The 25,844-nt window shown below is 40.1% G+C and overlaps 1 protein-coding gene across 2 annotated transcripts; it reads right to left on the reverse strand.

Moving 5' to 3' along the window:
• Nucleotides 1-4,263: 4,263 nt before the first annotated feature.
• LOC107194185 (facilitated trehalose transporter Tret1-like) lies at nucleotides 4,264-25,843 on the reverse strand. 2 transcript variants are annotated; one of them, XM_015583764.1, is made up of 9 exons: nucleotides 25,615-25,843; nucleotides 19,403-19,589; nucleotides 10,427-10,556; nucleotides 9,990-10,125; nucleotides 8,189-8,645; nucleotides 7,769-8,018; nucleotides 7,470-7,676; nucleotides 7,209-7,401; nucleotides 4,264-7,112 (listed from the first exon to the last, which is right to left on the reverse strand). In XM_015583764.1, exons 2-9 carry the CDS (start codon nucleotides 19,420-19,422, stop codon nucleotides 6,859-6,861), a joined length of 1,647 nt encoding a protein of 548 aa, XP_015439250.1. In that variant the 5' UTR covers nucleotides 19,423-19,589; nucleotides 25,615-25,843; the 3' UTR covers nucleotides 4,264-6,858. The 2 variants fall into 2 exon arrangements, with proteins under 2 accessions (XP_015439250.1, XP_015439249.1); XM_015583763.1 differs by lacking the exons at nucleotides 19,403-19,589; nucleotides 25,615-25,843 and adding an exon at nucleotides 14,681-14,841.
• Nucleotide 25,844: the final 1 nt, after the last annotated feature.

Genomic DNA, 25,844 nt, shown 5'->3' on the forward strand with positions numbered 1-25,844 from the left:
AAGAGATAGAGCCAGAGTTTCGATGATTATCACAGCGGTGTATTTCTTTTACTTGGTGCCTTTGGCGTGGTCATGGACGAGATTTGTTTGGTGGATATCGTCTTTCATGGTCCTGTAAAAAAGAAAAAAAAATGTGTACGCTGTCGTCGAAGCGGATTTCTGTAATCTCTGCGTAATAATTAGATAGCGAGCCTCCTCCCGTAATTCGTCGATGTCGCAGTTAAACACGGAACACAGATGACAATTTTATCTAGAATCTTTCCCTGGTTAATCGGATTCTCCGTCATATTTGCGTCTCATTGTCGTTACATTATTGTAGAGTAAATTCGTGAATCGGTTGTACAGAGAGTGATTTTAAGTTAAGTGATATACTGTTCGCAAGACTTGTGGTATGTACACTACAGAGATAATGAGAAAAGCTCTAGTGGATGTGTAGACGCTAATGAATGATCGTTTAAAAATTGTCTAGTACGCTTATAGTTGTAAATTGTTCTGCTATTTATTAAGATGTACGGCTACCGATATAGAGGTTACGTAGAAAATTTTCTTGCGCGTGAAACAATGCTTCGAATGAAATTTTACCGTACTAGAATCTTGTTAGTTTTTAATCGAGGTTATACACGATACATGTCTGGCGAGCTTTATAAGCACCGATTTAGAATCACTCTGTACGACGTTTGTACCATCGATGTCGTCAAACAAAATGTGTATCATCTATTTTCATAGAACGATAGAAACCGCATAACGAACGGTGTACGGCCGCAAGTAATCATTCTAAATCGACTGCTCTTTGATCGCGAGACAGCTGGATCATTTCGTTGAGACAAACTTCTTGCTGCAATGTTTTCGAGAATATTCCCCGGCAAGCTTTGCAAGGCAAACACGCGTGATTGTGCACACAAGAGGCTGGTCACATATATAGGACAGAGAAGACTGTGGGGAACATCTCTGTTGGAACATAACGTATGAGAACTTCATTGAACAAAAACATTGGTCGCCTTGTTAATTCAGATAATCATCGAGAATTCATTCTTCAGAGCTGTTGTTGAATCCACCAGAGATGTTCGCGCTTTTCTGTTCATCGCGAGACCCTGTACAGAGAGCGCAATTACATGTCGAGAGAGGAACACCATTGAAGGGATTCAGACGTTACGTGCTCGCCGGTATTCTTTTCGCAGTCTCGTTCATCGTCGACTTTTATTTAATGAGAAACAAAAAAAAAAGAGCATAATAAATACAATGCGTGGGGGCTTGACCCGGTATGTGCGCGGATCGTGTATATATATACATATTATTAAATATAGAACCTAATGTAACTAATTAATATACGGATTAGGTAGCTCACCGTCACTGCCTGCAGCGTTTTGGTCGTGCTGAGAGAGAGATAGAGATAGTCTCAGCGCCGCTGGGCCTCTGCGTTGAGTGTCGCGATCGTTTCTAAAGAGGAGGAAGGGAGGAGAGAGAAAAAAAAACCGTGAAAAGAATCGCTTGTTTTGTTAAGTTTTTTCGAGCGTTATTATTGACACAAGGATTTACATTATATTTACTAATGGCGTGTACGATATTCGTAGGGTCTATGAGGAATTATTATAACATTGTATTAAACGAGGGGTCCTTACCACTTTTGCATTACGACCACCGGGATGGATCGGGGGCCGCGTGAAAATTCTTCGATCTCCACGTGGAATCGTTAACCATCGACTTGTTAGGTATATACCTTCGTGCGTTTCCTTTCATTGCGGAAAGGGCCGATTGTATCAGATCATTTTTCCAAGTCCTACGTATCTTAGGAGTAAAGTATATGTACATCTTTATTTGCCGAAGACATTTGTCCGGTTTCTTCCACTTTTCTTTTTTTGTTTTTTTAAATCAATTAATGACATGTATATTAGAGTTTGTACATTACAGTGTATGTTGAATTAAATGTTTTCTTTGTATTGATAGTAGTTCAAGCAACGCGTGTTCTCTCCACTAATTTTAAACTACGAAAGCATGGACTGCCCCCTAAAGGCTTGTTTCAACAAACAGAAGACTGAACACACAAATCCCGTGATTGTCCGTCGTTTCCTCTGTCGGTACATGGTCGATCTGTACACAGGATACGCAGGTTTCTGAAAAATGATCTGGTAATTGGACTAAAGGGGTCGTCCTAAGAGTTTTTACGTCGCAAGAGGACGCGCCATGTTGATTGTTTCGAACCAATGAGAGCGAGAGAAAAAGGACGACGCACACAGAAGCGGTGTGTTTTTCAGTCATAAGAAACCGTTATGATTTAAAAGGAGAACACGAAAAGAGTGATACGCTTCTGTGGAACCGCGCGTGCGTCGACGAAAACATTATGGGCATACGAACTATGAGGATTAATCGTTGGAACTTCGAGGAGAAAAGTGACCGTCTCTCGGTATTATTAATTCTTGCACAAGAACGAACCTTGTGCCGATCCCCCATCCGCTTTGTACGATATACGTTCGAGCGCGCGACCAGGTGGAATATACACAGGTATAGGACAAACTTTTGCACCGCAGACAATGGCTATTAATTCTGTCGATTCGTTAATTTTTGCCCCTACTTTTTGTTTCCTTTGTCCATTTTGCGTAATTCTTGCACGCACAGATATTGATGTATACTTAGGAGCAAACTCGGCTTTCATTAGAGGAAAAAGTGGCGTAGGGAAGGACCTTCTGTTACTTGGTATCGAGAATTATTGAAATATATGTCAAATTAACATTAGATTTAACATTTATTTCAGTACTTGGAATAAATATACCAAGTGGTAGGAGGCCCTTACTCTTACGCCACTTTTTCCCCTAATGGAAGCCGAGTTTGCACGTAAGGGTACCTTTTGATTATTCCCTGGGCCCATCCCCGACCGGTGATCGTTTTCTGTCGATTCTTCGATAGGTTATGGGAATTGATCGGATGTGGACGAGATATAGGAACTTTGTTGTTTTAATCGCCGATGTATTTAATACGCTGAATCTTATTAGCATGTTAGAAAATATATTTTATATGCGAACGATGGATAGTCGATTGCTTAATATTGTCTGTCAAATAAATGAAATTTGAAAGTATTTTATTCTAGCCCCCCCCCCCCCACTCGTGTTGAGATTGTCGTGTGTCCGATCTTTTGTTTTTTCTGTATTTAGTTATTTCTTTTTGTTTTTTAAAATTGTTATCGGTATTCCTTTCCTGTAGGAAAAATGGAGGTCTGGGATGATTGACAGAATTAATACACGACACTGCTGCAATAAGTACCAAATACGATACCGTTTGTACAACAGGTCTGTTACGTTTGCGAGATTTCTTGAATATACAGGGCGGGTTGAAATTCCTGGTACAACTAAAGAATCTATATTTTAAAATAGATGGATCCGGTAGAATATTTGTTTTTTTTTTTTTACGTAAGTTTATGAGAAAGATCATTTTAACAGTTGATAATTGAAGTGGTTAATATATGTTTATGGAAATTAATAAGTTTACTTTGGGTCTGTGGAGAATTAAATTTCGTAGGGGTTTTGTAGTTTCTTTGATGATAATGTGTTCGTATTAAAGAAAACTATGTTCATTTATTTTAAGATGTCAAGCAACTGCCAGTTGCGCCAGGAACATTGGTCCACCCTATATATACTTTATTATTAAATGTCGATCTTATATGCTATACACGTAAGCGTACATTTATGGAGCTCATGTAATTAAATCTCGTATTTAATTTTCGTTCATCGATTGACGGATTCTGCGTCTAAAATAAAGCCAATTGTCGTATACTTTCAACATTTTCAACCAGTTTGAATTTGTATTATATTATCTTTTGGACCGCCATTAAAAGTATCGTAAAATATCGATGTCTGTGACGCATTATTATGTTTAAGTAGTTTTGTTATGATCCTTGCGCTTATTCTGACAAAATACCCTAATTGTTAATTAAACAGCTGCTTTCTTTCCTACAAATACATTTTTTTCGCGTACAAAAAACTAATCACGTTTAATAATGCGTTAAATAAGACATTTCTTTATACCTCGGCGGCTAAGAACCCAGGAACGGCCCTGCTGATTTCGCTGAAGTTCGCAGTCGTTAGCTTGGTATTGCATCCGGTTTACAATACTTTAACGAGGGTAATTCCGATTGCCCGAGTCTCCTACGGGGAGGTTGCTGCGAGTAGAGACCCAAGGAAGTTAGGTGGAAACGCAAGTTTGAATAGATGGAACAAATATTCGATTCTCATTTAATTAAAATAACTGAATAATCGAATCGTCTCGTTTGTGGTTTCCAAAAATACACTTTTATTAGAAACATTTTATGAAATTTTACAATAGTATACGCATATAGATATAGGCACGTATGTGTGCCTCCATACATGTACACTCATAGAATACAAGCATGCCGTATAGTACGATACAAAGTATATTAATAATAATCACTACTCTGCACGCATATTCATGCACACTTATATCACGAATAATTACCGAATAGTCGAGGAAAAAAAAAGAACGAAAGGCACTTGTCGAACCACAAATCTCGACGCGTATCTGCCCAGCAATTTTTCTCTTTTGAAATTACGCTAACGGTTATCTTTATCTCTTAATAAGTGTATAATCGTTAGTTCATCCCATCTGGGGAGCACTAACGATGATCGAGAATTTGGTTGCGTTTTGTTTCTCTCCATGGATTTGAATTTTCCTACTGAACGATTTTCACGGGCAAGCTGACTATGTCGATAAAATCCGACCGGAACTTCCGGGTGACGCAACGCAATTTCTCGCCGGCAAGCTGAACACTCGTTCGGCCGCGACTTTCATCTAGTAACACCGCTCAACCTGGTCCATCGATTACGAGATTATCACATCCGATTAAAGTACGTTCGATTAGTCAGCGATAGAATATCCCTGCGGACTTCTGTTAACCAGAACCGGTTTGAAGTGTCACCACAGATCAGGATAGACCTGACGTTTCAGCAGTTTGTGTCAAATGCCCTGTAATATCGACGTGGTAAACATGTTTCTTGACGATCTAGCGCCATCTGCGATTAATAACGGTGCATTTGGAAACTATAATTACCCCAGATACTTTAATAGGAAGAAAAAAACCCTGCAATTACACCTCAGGGTCTATGGATCCTACGGAAAGTAACTTCTATGGAGAAGAATGTTTTATCCTTAAGGTACGAATACTTGGTAACTAGAAATTCAGGTCCATTAGACCCTTAGGTGTAAAATGAATCACATAAGTAATTGTGTGATTATTCAGAGTTAAAATGTTTGTTATGTTTGACACAGAAGTATATCGAACGTCAAGTCTATCCTTTAGATCGTCTGCGATTGCATACTATAATTCTTCTGTCTGTAAAAAACACTTTGTACGTTCAGTTAATAGTCTATTATAGATCACAAATGGATCATTTTGGTATATAAATACATAGTACAAAGGTATCGAAAAAGGATTTGCATTCGTAAGTGTAGGATATCAAACGCGAATAAACATCGTACAAAAGGTCGTAATCTTAAGTACCTGTTCAAATGGAGGGGCACCATAGAAAAAAAAGCTCTAGTCCATACGTCAAATGAACTCTCACGGTAGATGATCACCTAACATAGCACCTGTACACGATACAGGGTGTCCAAAAATACATGGTACGAACCAACATTATTCCCCCTCTTACAAACAAATCTTCGGAAATAAATGTTTTTTTTCCCCCATTAAAAAGAAAGACTATCGTGAAAAAGCTCTTTCCATATATTACCGATGAATAAAGTCGAAGAATTAAACACATATTTCCGGTCACCTTGTACGTTCATTGAAATTAAATACGATACCGAACCTGGGCACAAGTTATTTGAAATACAAATACATACGTAGAATAAGATTTCAAACAGTGAATCACTTTAAATACTCTGTTGCTTATGCTGTAAAAAAAAAAAAAACAAACAACTTGGTACAATGTCCCTATTAACCATGTTTGAAGGTTAACGTTTATCGACTAAATCAAACGATCGATCATCGACTCGTTTGAAGTAACTTCGTATGGATACCCAGGTCGGCCAAGATACTCTATCGTAAAACGTTTCTTTGCGAATATTGTTAGATCACAGCGAAGTTGTTTGAATTGTTTTCCAGAAATAGGAATGCTCTGTCCGCCCGGTGTGAACGGGCGAACGAATCCACCACGATAGACGACGAAGCCCCACGGAACGCCGTGGACGCGTCGTCTAGCCAACGCCTGCACGAAGAATCATCATCCATCTCTTTTACGGCCATCCGTGAATATCCGCACGGATGACTGTATCAGATCAACTCGTAATACTGTTTTGTGTGTCGTGTGTTTTCGGTTTTCTCGTCGGAATGATCCGTGTCACGCCAAGAGCTAGGCGAGTAGGCCACGTTGCGTGTGTACGTCATCGGATCCGTTTTCTGGCGCGTATCTCGAATTCACGGGTCCCTTTTTGTCAAGCAGCGAAATAAACGAAGACGCGGACAATCTACGTCGGTGCAATTTACATTCACTTTCTCTTATGTTTCAGAGAATTTCTTGCGATCTTGACTGGTGCCAAGCGATAAAGCGATTCCACACGGTATGTTTGCCTTGCTGATATTCCAATTGGTATCCGATCCACACACGGACACGGGGTTCAAGCGAAAGCGAAGCCACTGCTGCTTGACACATTAGCCCCTCGACTCACAAGTGGCGCTACCCTATCGACGATGCGCGTGAGATAAGAAAAAAGAAAAACGTAAATCGTTTCCAGAGACACTAACTAGAAGAACATTAATCCCTGCGTCGCGTGCAGCAATGAACGTATTATTAGATACGTGATTAGAACCTAGGAAAAGGAATTCATAGCCGAGGTTACGATTCACGGATTCTAAACGTACTGCGCGGATTTCAGTTTCGACGGGTTTAACGGCTCGCTGGCCTCCGATTTCACGTGTCTCTTCGCCCGTCTGATCGCCTGTTGCTTCTTCGCCTTCGCCTCCGCGCCAAGCGCCAGGAAATTGTTGTGGAAGTACTGCTCGATCTCGGACAGCTTCTTGCCGTGGGTCTCCGGTAGCATCACCCAAACGAAAACAGCAGCCCCTATCGATACACCGGCGAAGAACCATTGGACTGCGTAGGCACCTTTAAAGGACAAAGGTTTTCGATGAATTTATTGCCTCCAGTACGACAAATGGTTACTGTAAAAGGTTCTAAACCACTAGGAGTTGCTGTACGTACCACCCAGGAAATCTTGCAGGCTTCTGTAACTCTGTAAAGCAGCGAACATCAGGAGATTGGCTATCGAGAAGCTGATGGAGTGGGCGATTCCTCTGATCTCGGAAGGGAACAGTTCGGCGGTCATGGTCCACGGGATGGTCAGCATACCCACCATGGAGGTACAGACGTAGAGCAACAGACAGACCACAGGCACCTGTTTGGAGAGTCGTGGATTTAGCAGCAAACCAATGACCATAATGATATTTCATTTAGAAGACATACCCAGTAGCCGGAACGATCGCCGTTCTTGATCATCAGAGTGTAATAACCGGAAATGCTCATGCAAACCGCCATCCCCAACGCCGAAATTATACACAACGGACGCCTCTTGTATCGTCTAAGGAGCCAGGTGTTCACCATCGAGCAGAGGAAACGCGTCACACCGACTAGAATCGAGGCGATGTACGGGTCCACGCCTGAACCGACTTCCTGAAATAGCGACGAACATCGTGGAATAAGTCTCTATACATACAATTATATTGGTAAGGGGATTGGTAAGTGGTCGTTTTCGATCATCTTACTTGGAACCACGTGACCGCGTAGAACAGCGTGATATAGATGCCGGAGAACTGTTGGAACAAAAAGAACAGGAAGAGGATCGTCAACGGTTTCCATCCTGTAGGCTTCAAGAATCCACGTAGCTTGTGGAACGCGCTACCGTGCTTGCTGTTCCGTTGCTCGCTACGTTTGATCTCGATCTCTTTCATGATGGTCGTGAACTGCGCCTCCGCGGCGCTCATCTTCCCCTGTTTCACGTCGTACTTGTACAGCCTACAGAGGAGATGTTAATGGAGCACTGAGGTACACATGCGCGTATTTACAATAATTCAGTTGTATCTTACTATGAAGTAGTTTTAGTTAGGTTACTAATTCAATGATTCAGTTGTCACGTCTACGGTTTCAGGTCTCCGTAGGTATCCCTTAAAAAAAGCAATCCTCACCATTCCAGCGACTTCTTCGCCTCAGCCTCGCGGTGCTTCGAGACCAACCAGACCGGCGACTCTGGGACGAACAGTTGGACCAGAATGATCGGCACGACAGCGTAAATGATGCTCAACCAGGCCACCAGCCGCCAATGCATGTATGCTCCCTTCAGGTACGAGAGGACCATGCCAAAAGAGGCTAAAGTCGGACCAAATGATATCATCGATCCCCTAAGTTCCGGTCGGGCTACCTCTGTGATGTAGACGATCGCTGGCGACGTTAATAGCGCAGTGGCCACACCAGATAAGAGACGACCGGCCAGAAGCATCGGGAAGTTTGTCGAGAGAGCGATCAGAATCCAACCTATAACGCAGGGGATCGAGCCCAATTGAAGGGTTCTCAGTCTCCCCACGGTTTCCATCAGCAACCCGCCGAGAAGAGCACCAGCTGGTGCGACCACTACCACCACGCTGGCTGGAACATTAATCGAGGAATTAGTATATTATCGCGAGAGACTTCCTTGACCGATGATCGGTGGTCAAAAGTAGATATACAGTACACTCGTGATAATTACCCGCGTTTGGGGCTCTACGGTCTATCCAACAAGATGAGTCAGTAAAAATAACCGAAACGTTCGCGTGCTAAGTGCAGCTATTGGCTGGCAATTAATAGTTCTAAATGGTCATCACATCCCTTTGTTCATAGTTACTGACATGGCCTTTGCCCCCACCCCCCTAGACAGAAAAAAGTGGCTTTTATACTACTCTAAAAAAATTGTATTTTGTAAATTTCAATTTTTGAAGATTCTTTATCATATTAGCGGTAAAAAAATGTCTACTGCCCTGCCCCTTCTCCCCGCTTTTTAATCAAGGGGACCCTCGAAAAGTCCTGGGTCATAAGAATCGTAATCTGAACCTGAGTAGAGGCCATTACTACCGGGTATACATCCATCGTGCAAATATCGCGAGTTTACTGTACATCCCCTAACAGGAAATATCTCATTTTTGAGTACTGATTGTTTGGCAATCTTTCAGTCATCGGAACGCGCGGGAAAGTTGTAATTGCGGCTAGACAGGATGCACTGAACTAGGTCACGAGATGTCGAGGAGGAAAGGACGTGTATTTATCGCCGCGAAATCTGGTCGGATGAATTAGCATAACCGATAAATCCGGTACGTATCTAATTAGTAATACATTGTGTATGTCTCGTCTCTCGAGGGGACTGCAATGAAATCATCAAGACGGTAGTAAAACACGCGAGAATTATCGCTTGTTTCTTGTACGACGAGGAACGTATAGATGCATGTACAGTCCCGTTCATAATTATCGGGACATCTATTCCGAACGCAAACGATGTAATACTTCAAGAAGATTATATATATGGGATCACTTTCGCCATTTTGTATAGCGTGACCATAATCTCTTAAGCTTTGATCAGACCCAAAATAATATGTTTTTAATACCTTCAAGAATATTTTTAATAACTTGTTGGGATTAGTTCCTGTCTGAAAAGTGTCCTAATACTTATCGGGACACTTAGGAAAATGTAATGATTTGGTAAAAATTATATATTCCAGACCACTTTTATTAGTTCGTAGTACCATAAGCGTTGTCCGTCAGGCTTCAGTATCCCCTAAATAACATTTATTTAAAAGTTCTAGTAATTTCGTAGTGCTTTGTAACATTCACTGCGTATTCGATAAGTGTCCCGATACTTATGGACGTGAGCGTACAACGTACGTCCTCGGTCCAGGTATCCTCGCGCATACGTTATTGTTCGTCGAAATCGAAAATGGCATCATGTCGGAAGCTGCTCACCTATCCAGGAAGTTTGCTCTTGCGTGGCGTGCAGTTCCGCGTCCTCGGCCTCCAGATGAGGAATCAGAATCGCCGAGTACGCCATGCACAGGCCGACCGATATGTGGAAAGACGCGGAAATGATACAAGAGGCGATCTACAGGTAAAAGATTCGATTAAAGAATCTATTTTTTTGGGAACATTTCCGATACAGTAATCCTTCGATGAGTGTTCGAAGGTTCCTCGACACTGACAAGGAGAGGTCCCCAGGTGTAACGTTGAGTTTTTAATTAGGTTTCGCACAGTGATAGAGCTTGAAATTCTTAACTCAATGGTATTTGTTTCAGTCGTGTATGGCCAGTAGTTTATGAAATATTTAATGTTTAGTGCCGAGGAGCCTTCTAGCACTCATCGAGGATTTACTGTAATCTGATTCGATTGGACCGTTCCCCCGTTACCTCCGCTATGGCGTTCCTGATTTTTGTCGGCTCGACGAAGCCTTTGTTAAGGCTTCTGCTCGACACGATCGCATCCTTGAAGCACTCTCGCTCGTTCTCCTCGATATTCTTCGATGCCTCGCGCTCCACACTGAAATCAACGACCGGTACATGTATATTTCTGATAATCGTGAATACCCCTATTTCATTTCTTTTCAAGAAAAAAACTTCCATTCTTAGATTGCACCTTAGTCAAAGTGTTTGTATCGAACTTGCTTGAATTTTTAAGATAAAGATTTCTTTGGAAACTGTAGGATATTCTACGGTCTAGAGTACACGTTGTTTCTCTATTGTACAGGGTGTCTCATTTAAGTGTGACCCCCGAATTTTTGTTTCAGTTTTGAAATGGCGCGAAAATCATTTGAATATGAAACAAGGAATTGACAAAAATCAATATTTAATCATTTCCTTATTTTAATAACATAATTTGCTCGTTTTTATGTATAACGTTCATTCACTGGTGCATCCACCCTATTTCCAAACGGTAAAAATCATGCCAACAGCAGGCCGTTCCGCTGGGACGACAACAATGTCCTGTCGAATATCAGCAATGTCAGACTTATAATACGGTTAGGCTTTCGTAACCGTGACATCACGCGACGGACAAGCCATTTTATCGAGCACGCGTGGTGTTTACCGTCTGCGTTGGTTAATTCCGAATAGATTTATGGCAGCTGGCAATTTATTACGACAATTCGCTGCAACTTGTGCCGACTGATGACCGGGAAGTACATAGTGACGGCGATACATTCGAATTGTATCGATATTTTTTTGGTAACGATACGTGTTGGTACCCAAAATATCGATACACTTGTATACACATCGATATTATTGATGTCCTAATATTTATATCTATACACTTAGAAGTTAAGTGTCACATTTTTTCTATCTGATCCATTAATTCAGTTAATATAATATTCTCCGTTTCTAATCCTCCATGTTCACGTGTGCAATGTTTAGATCCATCGCGACGACGCGCATATAGGAGGGAAAGGGACGAAATTTTGCAACGACTTCTGATTGACTGGCAGAGTGCACTTCAATTCTACTGGCCGCAACAAGGCGACTTTCAACGATAACACGACCTATCTCCATAGCATGCTTATGTTTATATTTACGCATTACGTATCTTCTTATTTACGTACTCGAGAATTACCGTTAATTTTTATTATCGTAATTAAGGCCATTAGGATTAAATCTACTGGGATTGAATAATTGGGTAAATATATGGCTGCTCGTCTGTAAACCGCTGGTTTAACAACGTGTATCGTGTGAGTTCAACTAGGTGAGGCGTTAAGTGACACGAAGATTTAATCCAAGCGCAAACAACGCTTCATCATCACGCTCATCTGGTGTTCCGTTTTCCGAGAAAGGGTAACGACACCCGCATATCTGTCCCTGGGAAGCTCAATTACAACCGGGAAACGTCGTCGCGGCCAAGCTGTTCGGTTTGAATGAACTCGACGCGATCAAGTGTCCGGGCAATTAAACCCATTAAGGACCAAGCAGTGAAACAGTACGATTTTTACACGTCAGTTTTTTTTATACTTTACGATATCACACACCACGGTGAAATAACCACGAGAAAATTGTTATGCAAATCCATGGAATTACCTTTCGGAACCGCAAGATATAAATAGAAATTGCATAAAAGTTCGGACACCTAATTGTTATTAGGTTAATTAGTAATCATATTGCTAATATTCACTGTTCTTGTTCATTTTTCGTTTATTAGAAACGGAATAAAAATATGCGATGATAATCTAATTAAGTGTATAGTCTTGAATTCCTATTTGTATACAAGAAATTAGTTACGTTCGTGATATTGCAATTTTTGGATTTAACGGTTTGCTGGTACGGGTTCATGGAAACGTTGAGAACCGCTGAGATATTGCATTAACGCAACATTGGCCCTTAATAGGTTAATCCGAGTCAGACGGAAACCCACGTGAACAGAACTTTATGCACGTGACACACGCGACTCGAACCGCTGATGCATCGTGCAGCTCTGTATATACGGTTGCATAATCCCCGACACGAGTGCCGATTAATAATTCGTTTCAATTCAACCGAACACGTTCGCCACCGTCGATCAATTTTCACGAATCGACGAGAAATTGTGAAGCAACTTTCAGTTACGTAAACACCGTGCAGTCAAGGAAAGAAACAGATTGTGTGTCGAACAGACACGTGTCGTCGCCTCTGCTTATTGCGGTTGTAGAGAAAAAGCAGTCTATAGCTTTTTCTCCTCGTTTACAGGCCAACATTGTGCACATTTTACTTTCGGTTGGATACGATTAACGAGTGGCTTTTTAGAAACGGGAATGTACAATCTATGTGAATGGTATTTAACACTGTCAGGTGATACATCGTGTGACTGTGCAGAATATACAGGGTGATTACAGAATATACAGTTCTAAAAATAGCAAATTCTAAATTATTCGAAAAAAATTGTCGCATTGTTATTGTTTCGTTCATCTTTGTTATTTTTCTTCTGCAATTATTCGTTCGACAGTCCTTAGGGCGTGACCCTGCGTAGACATTTTTGTCTTTAGGGCGATTTTCAGCGAAGGCAAATGATTAACGTGTTATTTTTCTGGTAAATGTTATTTCTATACAATGTATATTCGCGTATCTTATACGTTACGATCCTTTCCCATCGATCCGCCTCGACGAAGACGATTTCGAAAGCATCCTTTGTCCACGGCAACCAATCGCTGGTCACCGTGGAAACATATCTCGAGATCAGCTGACAGCCACGCAACGTTTTATGTGTCCTCTCGATCGTGTTTGACAATCTCGGTCGGAAATTTACTTCAGTTTCGTTCATTTCCATGGGAAGGAGAAACATCGAGTGGGGAACCCGTATTTACATGAGGTTTAAGTAAACGTGTATTGTATTAAATTTGTAACGTTAACGATGACAACAGTGGAATATACCAATGTTCTGCAAAGTCACTCGGAATGTTTTATTTCTGCACGATTCGCAATTTGCTCCGAACTATGACCGACTCGATTACCTCCAAGTAATGCAAATCATCACAAAGCTTAACGAATCACGAATCTCTTGGTTTATGGCTGTAGGATTTGAAAAAGAACCACAGAACTCATCGCGTGACCTGATAACTGCATTATGATAACAATTAAATTAAAAGTTTAAATATTGGATAATATATAAATGAAATGTTCAAATATTGGATGTTATATAAATTAAATGTTTAAACGATGGTTATTTTGATGAATTAATTATTGCAGAAAATAAATTTCGGTTTGTGAGTCAACAATGTTTCGATGGCTAAAATGGATTTATCGATCGAAACACGAGCTTTACTTCCGAGAAAGCACTCAGATACTAATTTATTTTATGCATCGCCGTACATACAGAGGCGGTTCAATGAATAGAGGAGTAGGTAGAACGAACACATTTAACAAACGTGCCTCCTCGGTCGACCAACAGCGTCACCACGTCCATCGGTCTAATAATAATTTGTCAAGACGAGGCTACTTCCTCGTGCACGCGCTTCAAATCGAACTAATAAGACCACACACACGCTCGTCAATTTTCTTTTTTTGTGTGATTTTCCTCCAGTGGATGAGCGTGTTACGTAAATATACGAACATCGGAGAGGACAGTAATGAAATCATGGTTTAGACCGTGGATTTGATGCATTTCTGATGACCACGAATATGCATCGAACATAACGAAATTAATTTTTTTTTTTAATTTATTTTTCACCACTTACGAACCTTTCGGTTAGTTCCTGCCTCTGTCATCTTCATTGAAGATTGTACTTGAGGGTGAAAATACACAGAAAAAAATACGTGAGAGTACCTACTGTGAATGATTTTGAATTTTGTGAATGATTTGCCGATTTCAGTTTGTTGAATTTTCTCAACGGAAAGAAATTCGAAAATCTTTCTTGGTTGAACAATAAATGATAGTTTTTAAATCAATGTCACGACATCGTGACATTTAATTTTCACGAGGACAAAATTAGTGCCATGACCGTAAAAGTTACGATTTACTGTCACGTGAAAACGTACCTTTAACTGCTACCAACAAAAAGCGTTATACACCGTGAAATTAAAAATGAAATCCTTGTTCTTTCCCCTTATACTTAATTTTTGAACAAACTGTGAAAGGGAATCGATAAATAAAATTCATGAAATCCGCTAATCTAGTGATTATTGTTATTAAGTGACGAGTCTACGTACTCTATATCTGGCGAATCGTGCATGAACAGAATACACCAGACGCGGGGACACGTTCTCCTGTGTCTAGTCTCGGCCAACAACAGACTTTCCCTTCGCGAGTGTCGGACCTGTACTTGTCATAATTCGTTCGATCTACAGCGGCCGGACGAATGTGTTCCCACGCGATCGCTCGATCCTCACTGACTACCATCACGAGGGTAGCTATTTTTCTTCCTTAAAAATCGCTGCGTACGCTTGCCCAATCATATTTCGCTATCCTCCAAGAATAGAAACGTTGGCGAGGTATAGATCCAACGCGAATCCGTAGCGGCAAATACGATTTTCAAACGGACACACGTGTGCGAATGACTCGTATCGCCAGGTTTAGAGATATGGGTTTTGACTAAAGTTCGAATTTCTGCTGAACTGTTGCATTTTCGATTGTGTAACCCGAATCGATTTATACAAGGAAAAGTATATAGTTCCATTAAACATGAAGAGTTCAAGTGTATTTTGCAATTGGTTCAATGCGTGCAACATATTACCAACATTTCAATTTTCCTGACATTTTACTGTATCTTCAATTGTTTTAAAGATGCAGCTCCGCCCACTTACGCGAGACACCCTGTATAGTGTATATACACTACTTGTGTTTACCCAACCATCGACAAAAGATTTACACTCTTTTCAATATTACAAAAAAAGTTTTCGTTAAATTTTACAGTTTGAGTTCTCCAAAATGGCGGACGGCCTCTCGAGCGTGTTTCACGATCCTTTCGATTCCCTCGATCACGTAATCGGAGACGGCCGACAAAACACTCGTCGTCATCCGGGTATCTGACAGCACGTGACATCTTTCCAGGTAATTCCCTTTGTCACGACACTTCAGAATCACTCGCAGAAGAGCGCCACACCACTTACCGGTTGCCATTGATTTTCTCGGAACAACAGATGCGTTTCAAGATACGGGACAAGGAAGAGAAATGTCCGATGGATGATGAATGTCTCGACGTCGCGCGACACGTTTTGGACGTTATAATTGATTGTCCACGATAAGATAAAAAGGCCGAAAAAAAGCAACACTAACCAGTTAATTTCGTTCATCGTTCGATCACCGTATGATCAACGTATCGATCGCGATCGCGTGATGATGATCTCGATGCTGACTAACCTATTCGAGGATGGATTGCAGGTCTGATTTCTCGAGAAAAGAAATTTTATTCTCTATTTCTCGAGAAATTGATTCATAACAGTATTGGCCTAACTAGGCCCTCGTTAAAAAATTATTGAAATATGTAAAAAAAAACGTTCATTTTAACATTCTACTGTAAAATATGTAACTTTATTTTCAGATGTATAGAATACATACAGGTGCCTGATGGGAAGTGTTATGTATGTTATATGACTGTGACCGTCTGTCGGAATCTACGACACTTTTTTTTCAATAAAAAAAAAAGAAGAAGGAAGGCGTGACCGAGCTTCTTCTAGAAATTGAAAACGTGACGGTAATTAAAGTTGAAGAAACTAGGGACATCACGTTTTTGTTAATAAAGACATCATGGTTTCAGTTAAAACGAGGTAGATGAAAGGGGGATTGCTTTTTCTGAGAATTGACGTCATTGTTTGAGCTGAAAAGAAAAAGAAGAAATGGGATCGCCAGCTGCCTACGAAGATGATCGTCATAATTTCAATAAGAAAAAATTAAAGAAATAAAGGGGATCGAGTCAGTTCCGTGAATGGACCTTGGAGTTTTGATTGAGACGAACAAGAAAAAACAGGGACGTATGTTCTAGGTTTTTCTACAAACTTGACGTCACTGTGGAAGTAGAAGAAGATAAAGGATCATATTTTCTTCTGAAGATAGACGTCCCAGTTTTACTTACAAACAGAGCGTTCATGTATAATATAAAATAGAGTTTAATTAACTATATAAAATAAAATAGAGACGTAGTCACTTCCTGAAAATTAACGTCACAATTTTACCTGTAAAGAAGGAAGACTTTATCCGAAAATAGACGTCAGGATATTGATTGAAAAGAACGGGGATAAAGGCAGTACGCGCAATTTCTAAATATGGTTTTACATGACAAAGAAGAGAAGAAGAATTAACGTCACCATTTTTGCTACGAAGACCTGGAAGACATCATTTTTAATTAAAGAAATGATTTCAGAAAGAGATGTTCAATGACTCCTGGAAATTAACGTCACAGTTTTAATGTAAAAGAAGCAAGAAAGGTAGACCGAACATCTGAAAATGTACATCAAGATTCTATTTGAAAGAAAGAAGAAGACAAAATTTCATTATTATGATAATTTCCATCAAACCAGAGGGAACAGCGTCATGTGTGGCTGTTTGGCTTTTAGGCATTGACCCGCTTGATCCTCGCGTTCACAAGCTCATTGTCATTTGCGTAACACGCATTACTCCAGCGAATTAGGCGTCGCGTGTGGGATCACGCGAGGCGACTGTCCAGCGAAAGGTTAATTTCCAAAAATGGGCTCGCAGACACGTCGACTCACTCAGTCTCTCGTAAACACGACTGCGAAATAGTCATGGTTAAAATTACATTGCGTATACCATCGTATCGACTGGTCGGTCCTCGAGGCATCTTTCTCACGTCATTGAGAACCTTGGTACGCAATCAATTTCGAAATATCGAAGAAAAATACAAAATAAATAGAAACGTGTGTATACTCTCGGTATCGATACTTGCAATTAAATTAGAAGTAATAAAATCTAGAAATAAAAATAAACCATTTATTCAAGCAGATTCTAAGGCATCGAAAGGGACTTCGTGGACCGTCGTCTAGGGCATCTTCTGTTAATGTTTAACGTTTTTCATATGATGATTGGATCAACATAAACTCAATAACATTCAAGATATCGATACTGTATCACTAGTTGCTAGTGTCTTTTATACTTTTACAATCTGATAGAATGTGATTAATGGATAATCTTGTTATTTAAGTATGTAGTGATGTACTCAATCATTACTCTACTAATAATTATTTGTTTTTTTTTCTTTTGTTTAGATACCAGTGTTCGAATCATTATTTCCTTGGGGATCTGCTAGACTCCCATTCGACTAGCGAGGATCGTCAGGCGACGAAGGACACTTTCGAAGACTCTCGAGCCTCGAAAACAGAAAGACTCTCGCCTCGGATTCGTTGTCGAGGACAAACGGAGTGTAATCACAATATAACGTCGCGTCGATGTGACACGGTAGCATGCATGCCGTCACCTGAATTCTCGATCGACCCGTCACCGGTGTTATGAAACGGGAGCCGGCGTAGACAAACTCGTACCACCCCTCCTGCTCCGTATATATATACATAGTTTTGAGAAGCACTTTTCGCGGAACAATACACAGCAGCGCTGCCATGTCGGATTGTATTACGGCTCGATAATGAAGAGTGCTAATTAAAACGATTAGGCTCGAACGGCTTAATGGGCTAGTCATCGCGGTTATTGTTAGAGGTTGTTGTGTTTATCGCTTTGAAAAATTAACAAACATCGTCCAATCGAGTTTGATGCGTACCCTCTCGAGCAAACTCGGCTTCCACTAGGGGAAAAAGTGACGTAGAAGAAAAGTCTCGTACCACTTAGTAAATTTATTTCAAATACTGAAATAAATGTTGATTTGACATAAATTTCAGTAATTCCCGATACCAAGTGGTAGGAGGCTCTTTCTCTAGAATTTATTTCAGTACTTGAAATAAATTTATTAAATGGTAGGAGACCTTTCTTCTATGTCACTTTTTCCCCTAGCGGATGCTGAGTTTGCACGTCAGGTTACACTGACGATATTTTTACAATGTTTCTTTTTCAATAATTTGATCGTTGACCTTGCGATTCATTGGTAGCAATCGAAAATTGAAGCTTCTAAGAATGTTCTGTTAAATGTTCAACTGAATTTATAATTAAACTTCAAAGAGGGCGATATAATCCGTGCACGGTAATCTTGTTCACGGTGACGTTGTTAAAGATCATTACGTAGACGAATTCAATGCGTCTGAAGCGACGTTCTCATGTAGCGACGATTGAAAAAGAAGAGGAAAGTTTTTTTTATAGTTGAATGCGGTTATTGTCTGTCTCTATTGTGACGAATCCAGCGCAATGCTTTCAGCGTCGAGAAGAGGTCACGATGCTGCAGCAGCCAAAGGCGAAAGATGGGGGATCCAGGCTGGATTTAGACCGATGGGGATCCCCGGGACGTCCCAAATGGATCATTTACCCGACTGGGCCAGGCAAAACGGGGTACAAAAGGAAGGAAGCCTTGGGAAAAACCACCTATTCAGAGTCTGCTTCGAGAGACTTCTGATGGATTCTACCTGAGACGACCCGTCAACGGTGAGTCTAAAGTTTCCCTTTAATTCGATCCGTTCGAAAACTGATTCTACACCTTTTGGATCGATGTGTCTGCGTTCGTTTCAGAAACTGCTTTAAATATCAAATTTTAGTTAACGTTAGGCGTCATCTTTAACGCATTCAACAATCTTTTTACGTCCTTCAACGTGGGAATTATCCTAGATAGCACATGATGCCCAATGACGCATTGAAGACGTCTTAAAGGCGTCTTAGACCTAAAACAGCCGTAAAATGAAAGTAGGCACTCATCGAGTAAAAAATGTCTAATCGATATTAATCCTACTATCGATCCTTTACTGCAGATGATAAATGTCTGTAACAGTCTTTAGACTGTAGAGTAGACATTCTGTAATAGTACAATATTATTTACTGACCTCAACGAATAAGGATCCATGTTCGATTTCTGCGCGTCCTCGTTGCAACAGTCGGAATACCTGGGCCTCTAGAGCCGCTGCTGTCCCCACTCCTTCTTTTGAAGCCCGTTGATCTATTGGACGTCTCCACCAAGGAACCCTCGTCAACTCGATCCGAAACTGTCGCACTCGGTCACCATCTTACGGTCTGGAATGAAAAATTAACTGGCATAATCGCACATCCTTTTCTCGCTCAACATCGGAGCTCCCCGTTAAAATGGTTCGTACCAAATTCGAACGACTAGATAATTAAATAAACTTCATAAGAAATAAATAAGAAAAAGTTTCTCAAACATTCCGGTTTTTAATACAGCTCTTATGGCAGTCGTAAGATTTCTTACCGAAAGTACAATCTTTTCTTTTCAGAGAAACTGGCATTTTTAACCAAAAACTAGGTACTGAAAGTATGAATCCTGAGCTTTGTGATAATGAATTAAATCTTGTAGCATGCCTTGAAAAAATCAATATCGAATCATTTGCTTATTTTAATAATTTGACCTACTAAGTAAACGAACATTTCTAATCAATGGCGTGAAAATTGTTTTAATATGAAACAAGGAATTGAAAATAATCAATATTTAATCATTTGCTTATTATAATAACATAATTTTCTCGTTTTTTTTATATAATGTTCTTTCACTGACAGGTCACCCGATATGTGTATACGTTTCGTCGATAATGATCTATCGCGTACACGTGCTAATGACGCAGATGCGTTAACCGAACAAGCTGTAACGACGGTAAATAGTTGTGTTTCGTGATAACACACATTTAAGGACACGGACGCGACTGTGTTAGCGATACAACGGAATCGAACGTCATAAATAGACTGCATATTTTTATGGAAAATAATATTTTCTAAAACAATTCATACAGAGAAGAGCAAATGTAGGAAACCCAAAGAACTTATTGGATCTGATAAAAGTTTTGTCCTTTATTGTATTTTACAGACCCCTATAGGCTATAAATGCATAAAATCCGCAGTCTCTCTTGGCTAGGGATGAACCGATCCAAGTAAATAAAAGTACATATAAAAGTATCGATACCTCGATAGTATCGGGTTATCCGTACTTTTGGCTTCGAATAATTCAACAAACATACCGCGGTCTCGCGAGTGTGTGTCACGAAGGCGATCGCCGCGGAATACCATAGTTAATGACAGTGATTTCGTGGCAGAGACCACCTTCGTCGCGGGACACTAACTTTCTACGCGGCGTTTGAGAGAATGTCTGATCGATCATTATACAAGAGAACTATGTTCCGTGCGTCAAGATGCAATTTAGTTCTGTTCGCAATGTCGGTTCGTTGGAGATCTATGGATCGTTATTTCATTTTAAATCGTTAGAGATTAATGATGGATTTCATAAGATTTTAGTTATGGATCAATTTATTGGATTTATGAATAATTTCGTGATTTTAGATGAAATTGCAGAGGATCGATGGCGTTTAATAAGATTGATTATGTGGATCTAGACCAGAGTTTCGTTTTAATTCGTGTAAAAGACTTTATATTCGCCATGCCACAGTTTAGTACCTTCACGACTAGTTTATTGAAGAATTAACACTTAAAATGGATCGTGGACGTTTGAGAATGTGTTCGATCACAGTTCTAAATAGTTGACGCTACCGAATTTATCCAAAATTAACAGACACACCGTGTATCTTACTCATAAATAGAATTTTTCTAGAGTATCGCGCAGCGTCCCAAGGCAAGCACGCGTTTTTCCTCGTGACCGTGTTTTTCCTTCGCGAAGTCTCCTAAATCACCGGTTTTACGATCTCTAATTTTACTCCACACGCACACATACGCTAATCAACGTGTAAAAAGAAGCACCGAGCCGCCTAACTCGAATTCCAAGCGAATTTTACTCGGACTAGCTGGCTCGAACCATCGTACGTTCCAACAGAAAACTCTAGTGAAACCATGAAGTCTGGAAATTACAATTTCACGTATATTCTATCACGATAATTAACATTTTTCTATAATTTAAGCTCCGATCGATCGCATGTTCAATTTAACTTCACAAAAATTTGTTCTTACTCGCTAGATGTTCGTCTCCATCGCTACACGGTGGACAAAACTCGTCGGATCTTTGGAAATCACGTGCTTTCGCAACATTTCCGGCCCCACAGGAATCACCGCGGAAGGAAAGATCTAACGAGCCGGTTAAAATGCTTGAAACCGCTTGATCACGAATCACGATCGACGGTGAGCACTTCGCGCCCGGTTGCGCAATCGACCCACGTGCCCTGGTATCAGTGTTACTGTAAATCTTCGACGGTAAAAACTGATTCAAAGAGAAATAACAGTGATACAGATCGGTTCTTTGCTCTTGATCGATAGTGTGTATACACTCTCGAGATCTGATTTATCGCCGATTATCGGAGTCGATGTCGAAATCGTTATCGCGACAATGAAGAGTACAAGGTTAATCCGCACTCGAGACGGTTTTAGAAGACGACATCGTCGCCTTTTTACAATTGAAACGTGACAAGGTGAAACAATTCTTTTAATAGTTACGTCACGTATACGCAAAAATTTCGCTGTCGAACGTCACTGTACGCTCGTTTCCCGCAAATCATCGTCGGTATGTAACCAATAAACACGACCGTAAGTGCAGATAAAGGTTGTTCGACATGCAATCACGAGTGCTTTTCAATTTCGAAATTGGACGACACCATTTATTCGAACGAACATCTGCCCTGGAACATCGAACTTTCGTCGATAATTTTTCGTTTCTGACAGTGTAGTAATTTCACGATCGAACTATCAATGGATGGTAAATTTTCGTTATTGGCATTACCGTAACATGGTAGAGAATTGGGGGAATCCTCGAATAACACGTACTCCTAGATCACTGTTAAAGAATTGTGTACAGACTCCTCTCGATTATTGTCTAGCTCGTTCTACACGATTATTGTCCAGGCGTTATCACCACCACTGGGGGTTCGATTATAAAAGGAGGTTTGGTTCATATGAAGAAAATGTGATGTTTCCATGAAAGTTATATATTTTGGGTCATTTTTGTTGCGTCACAATACCATACTCGTTGTCGATCGAGTTTTAATGTCCTCTAAACAATATTTACTTTAGACTTTCAACAATTTTGTAACATCTCGTAAAATTTACTCAATATTCGACAAGTGTCCTAAACTATAGTGTCCTAACTCTTTGTTGAAATGGAAATTTGTGTGCCTATTCTTCTTTATTGTGTAGTCGACAAGGCCAGAGGTCATGTAAAATCGATGTTTCATTGAGCAAACACAAAGTGCAGGTGTGTCTCGAGCGGAATTACATCATTTACGGGATAATATTGCTGGATTACGCCGTGATATCTTTACGAGCGATATAATTATATCTCTCGACGTCTCGTAAAGTTGTACAGAATTGTTTCGTTTTTGTTTTTTTTTTTCTAAATGTGAGTATACATGAAACGATATACACAGGGTGAGATAACTGACTTGACGATTTGAAATTGTTCGAATAAAAGTTGCATGCTATCAAGAAAGACGTATGCTGGAATTATTATTTTTTTTTTCTAGATTATTTACACATACAGTTCTGAAGATCACTTTGATTTTTTCAAAAGGAACACCCTATATTTCTTTCGGAAATGGAATGAGACTCGAAAAGTAAGGAAATAAATGTGGAGGTATAATAGGTCTAAACCGCGTATTCATTGAGATATTCAAAATTAAAAATTTTGTATAAAAGGCGTTCGAACTGTTGACCGTTATTCCTGATACAGTACTGATTTTTAGCGTACTAAACATTTTTGTACGTAGACTAATGATTGTTTATGCATGTTTTCTAGGGTCATCGATGGATCAATAAAATTCAATTTAACACCTGTTACAATAAAACTTTCATTGTAAATATCTCAATGAATAGTCACCTTAAACCTATTATGCGTTAATACTTATTTACTCAGTTTTTAATTCCCATTGAATTTCCCTAAGGAAATATAGGGTGTTCTATTTGAAAAAATCACTGTGACCTCCATAACTTTACGTGTAAACAATCTAGAAAAACTATAATAATTTCTGCATGTGCAGCCTTTGATACCATGCAACTTTTGCTCGAAACAATTTTTCCGTACAGTGTGTCAGTAATTTTATATCGTCAAGTTAGCTGCCTCACCCTGTATCCACAGTCGCGATAATTTCCCCGATTTATTCAGAGGAGCGGCGATGTTGTGTTACCATCGAAATAGGCGTAGGTCACTACCACCAAGCGTCTATTTCTGAGACAGTAGTCGCTCGTGTTCCCGCGTGAAATCGGTGTGTAACGTACATCGTTACGCTATGCCTGCGACACGAGGAGTGTTCTCGAAAACAGCTGCTCGAACGCGTTTAAAGCGCTACGAGACTTTCCACGCGTGTCGAACCCTCTCCTTTCTATTCACTGGACGGATACCAGACGCCAGTATTACGAATCGAAGGATACAAAAAAATCAAACTCTGGGTTTCTTTGATTTTTGCAATCGGTTATTTATGTGTTTAAGTACCGATTTCTTTAATTCCTCTATTGCGTTTCATGAGAATGGGAATTAAACTCCGAAAAACGTATTCCAGAATTTCGAATCGGATAAAAGTCAAATCTTTCGATTTTAGAATCGATTATTTATGTTCTCAAGTACCGATTTGTTTAATCCCCATTTTGTGTTTCATGAGAATGGGGCCTAAACTCCGAAAAACGTATTCCAGAATTCCGAATCGAACAATAGAGTAAATCTGTGTACGTGTAGGTTTTCACCTTGTATTTCCACGATTACACAGTCACTTACATAAGTATTTCGGTACTCAAATGGTAATTTCGTCTTTCAATTTCACGAGAATCAAGGAGCAGAACATGGAAATATATGTTTACCCGATCGAACAGTTAGTAAAAATTTCGTTTCTGTTTCACAGGTATCGAAAAATAGACTCGAAAACGTATTTCATAGTTTTGATTCGAAACAATAGGGTTACAAATAGAGACAACGTATGAAGGCTCTGACCTTGTGTTGCTTCTGTTGTACAGATACTCAAGTTTGTGTCCGTAGTTAATCATATGATAATGATTTCCGTCTGTTCCACGAGTTACCATAACAGACTCCAAAATGTACTTGAAAATATAGATTCGAACCGGACGACGAACACGGGATCACGACACAAAAGTTATTCCTCCTTGTTATTCGGTCAATTATACCGTTACCCACGAATCCTTCCTCTCTAGGCCACGATCATCAAGAACGTACACCAAAACAAAGGTACAAAGCCAGTAAATTCTCTTCGATCCAAATATAACATATCAAAAATACAACACTATTTCCATTTTACAAAAATTTTAAAGATTTCAAGAATTACAGGTTGCATAGAAACGTTACCCAAACTGTTCCAATTCGATCCAATATCACATTATTACAATCCTGATGTTGATACAACACTAGGACCACTGATAATAAACGTAATGTCTATTTATGTATATCGGATCGATAAACACGACAAATTTTTGAAAATGTACAAATTTATAAATTAACTTGTTTTCTCACTTGGAGGAATTCTGAGAAGAATCTTTGAATTCTTCATTGATTTCTCAAGAAGAAACACAAGTAACGTACAACTATACTAAGTATTTCGACTGCACTGTTAAAAACTTCCCCAACACAAGCATCATCAGAATTCCAACCAGCCCCAATTTGTGTCTTAATTCCTCCCTAATTAAATTCCCAAGCACCACAATTTACCATGAACAATGCGCCTACACTAGCCTATTACACACCCCACACCAGAGATAAGCAAATTCATTATCTAGATTTCCAATAACGAATGAAAGATTAAAAAAAGTATTTCGTCATTCCCAACTGGTCTAAACATGGAAATACAAATTTTGTATACTAAAATAATACTGCTTAAGTGACTCGACACATTGCAAGCAATTATTTAATCCTATTACTAGTTTACAGGTCCGAATCTTAGCTATTGTTGTACTATTATTCGAATAAAATTCTAGCCCACACCACAGTCCCCTTAAACGAGCAGCTCGAGCCCTCCTCTAGGCGACTAATTCGCCCAGGCATCGATCGACGAAAATCACCGTCCGTTTTTCATCTATATCTCACCGGTTCAACAGGGTATCTGTGTTGGTTTGGTAAACAAAAAAACTAATCGAACAACGTCCAGTCACTCACCTTAAGTCCACTTAGCGTTCCCCGCCCCTGGATCTTTTTTGGTAGCTTCCTTTGGATTCGATCCGACGAAAAATGGTGGATTCCAAGCCGAACGAAACGCGTTCCCTTGGGCCCCGAAACGACAGCTTCTGTTGCCCTTGCTCGTCCGCTGCCGGATAGGAACTGGATAGAGCCCACCTGGTGCCGACTACGAACCACCGTCCCGACGTGCAATGCGCGCGATGGTCGGT

Source organism: Dufourea novaeangliae, unplaced genomic scaffold, assembly GCF_001272555.1.
Source record: "Dufourea novaeangliae isolate 0120121106 unplaced genomic scaffold, ASM127255v1 scaffold21, whole genome shotgun sequence".
NCBI lineage: Eukaryota > Metazoa > Arthropoda > Insecta > Hymenoptera > Halictidae > Dufourea > Dufourea novaeangliae.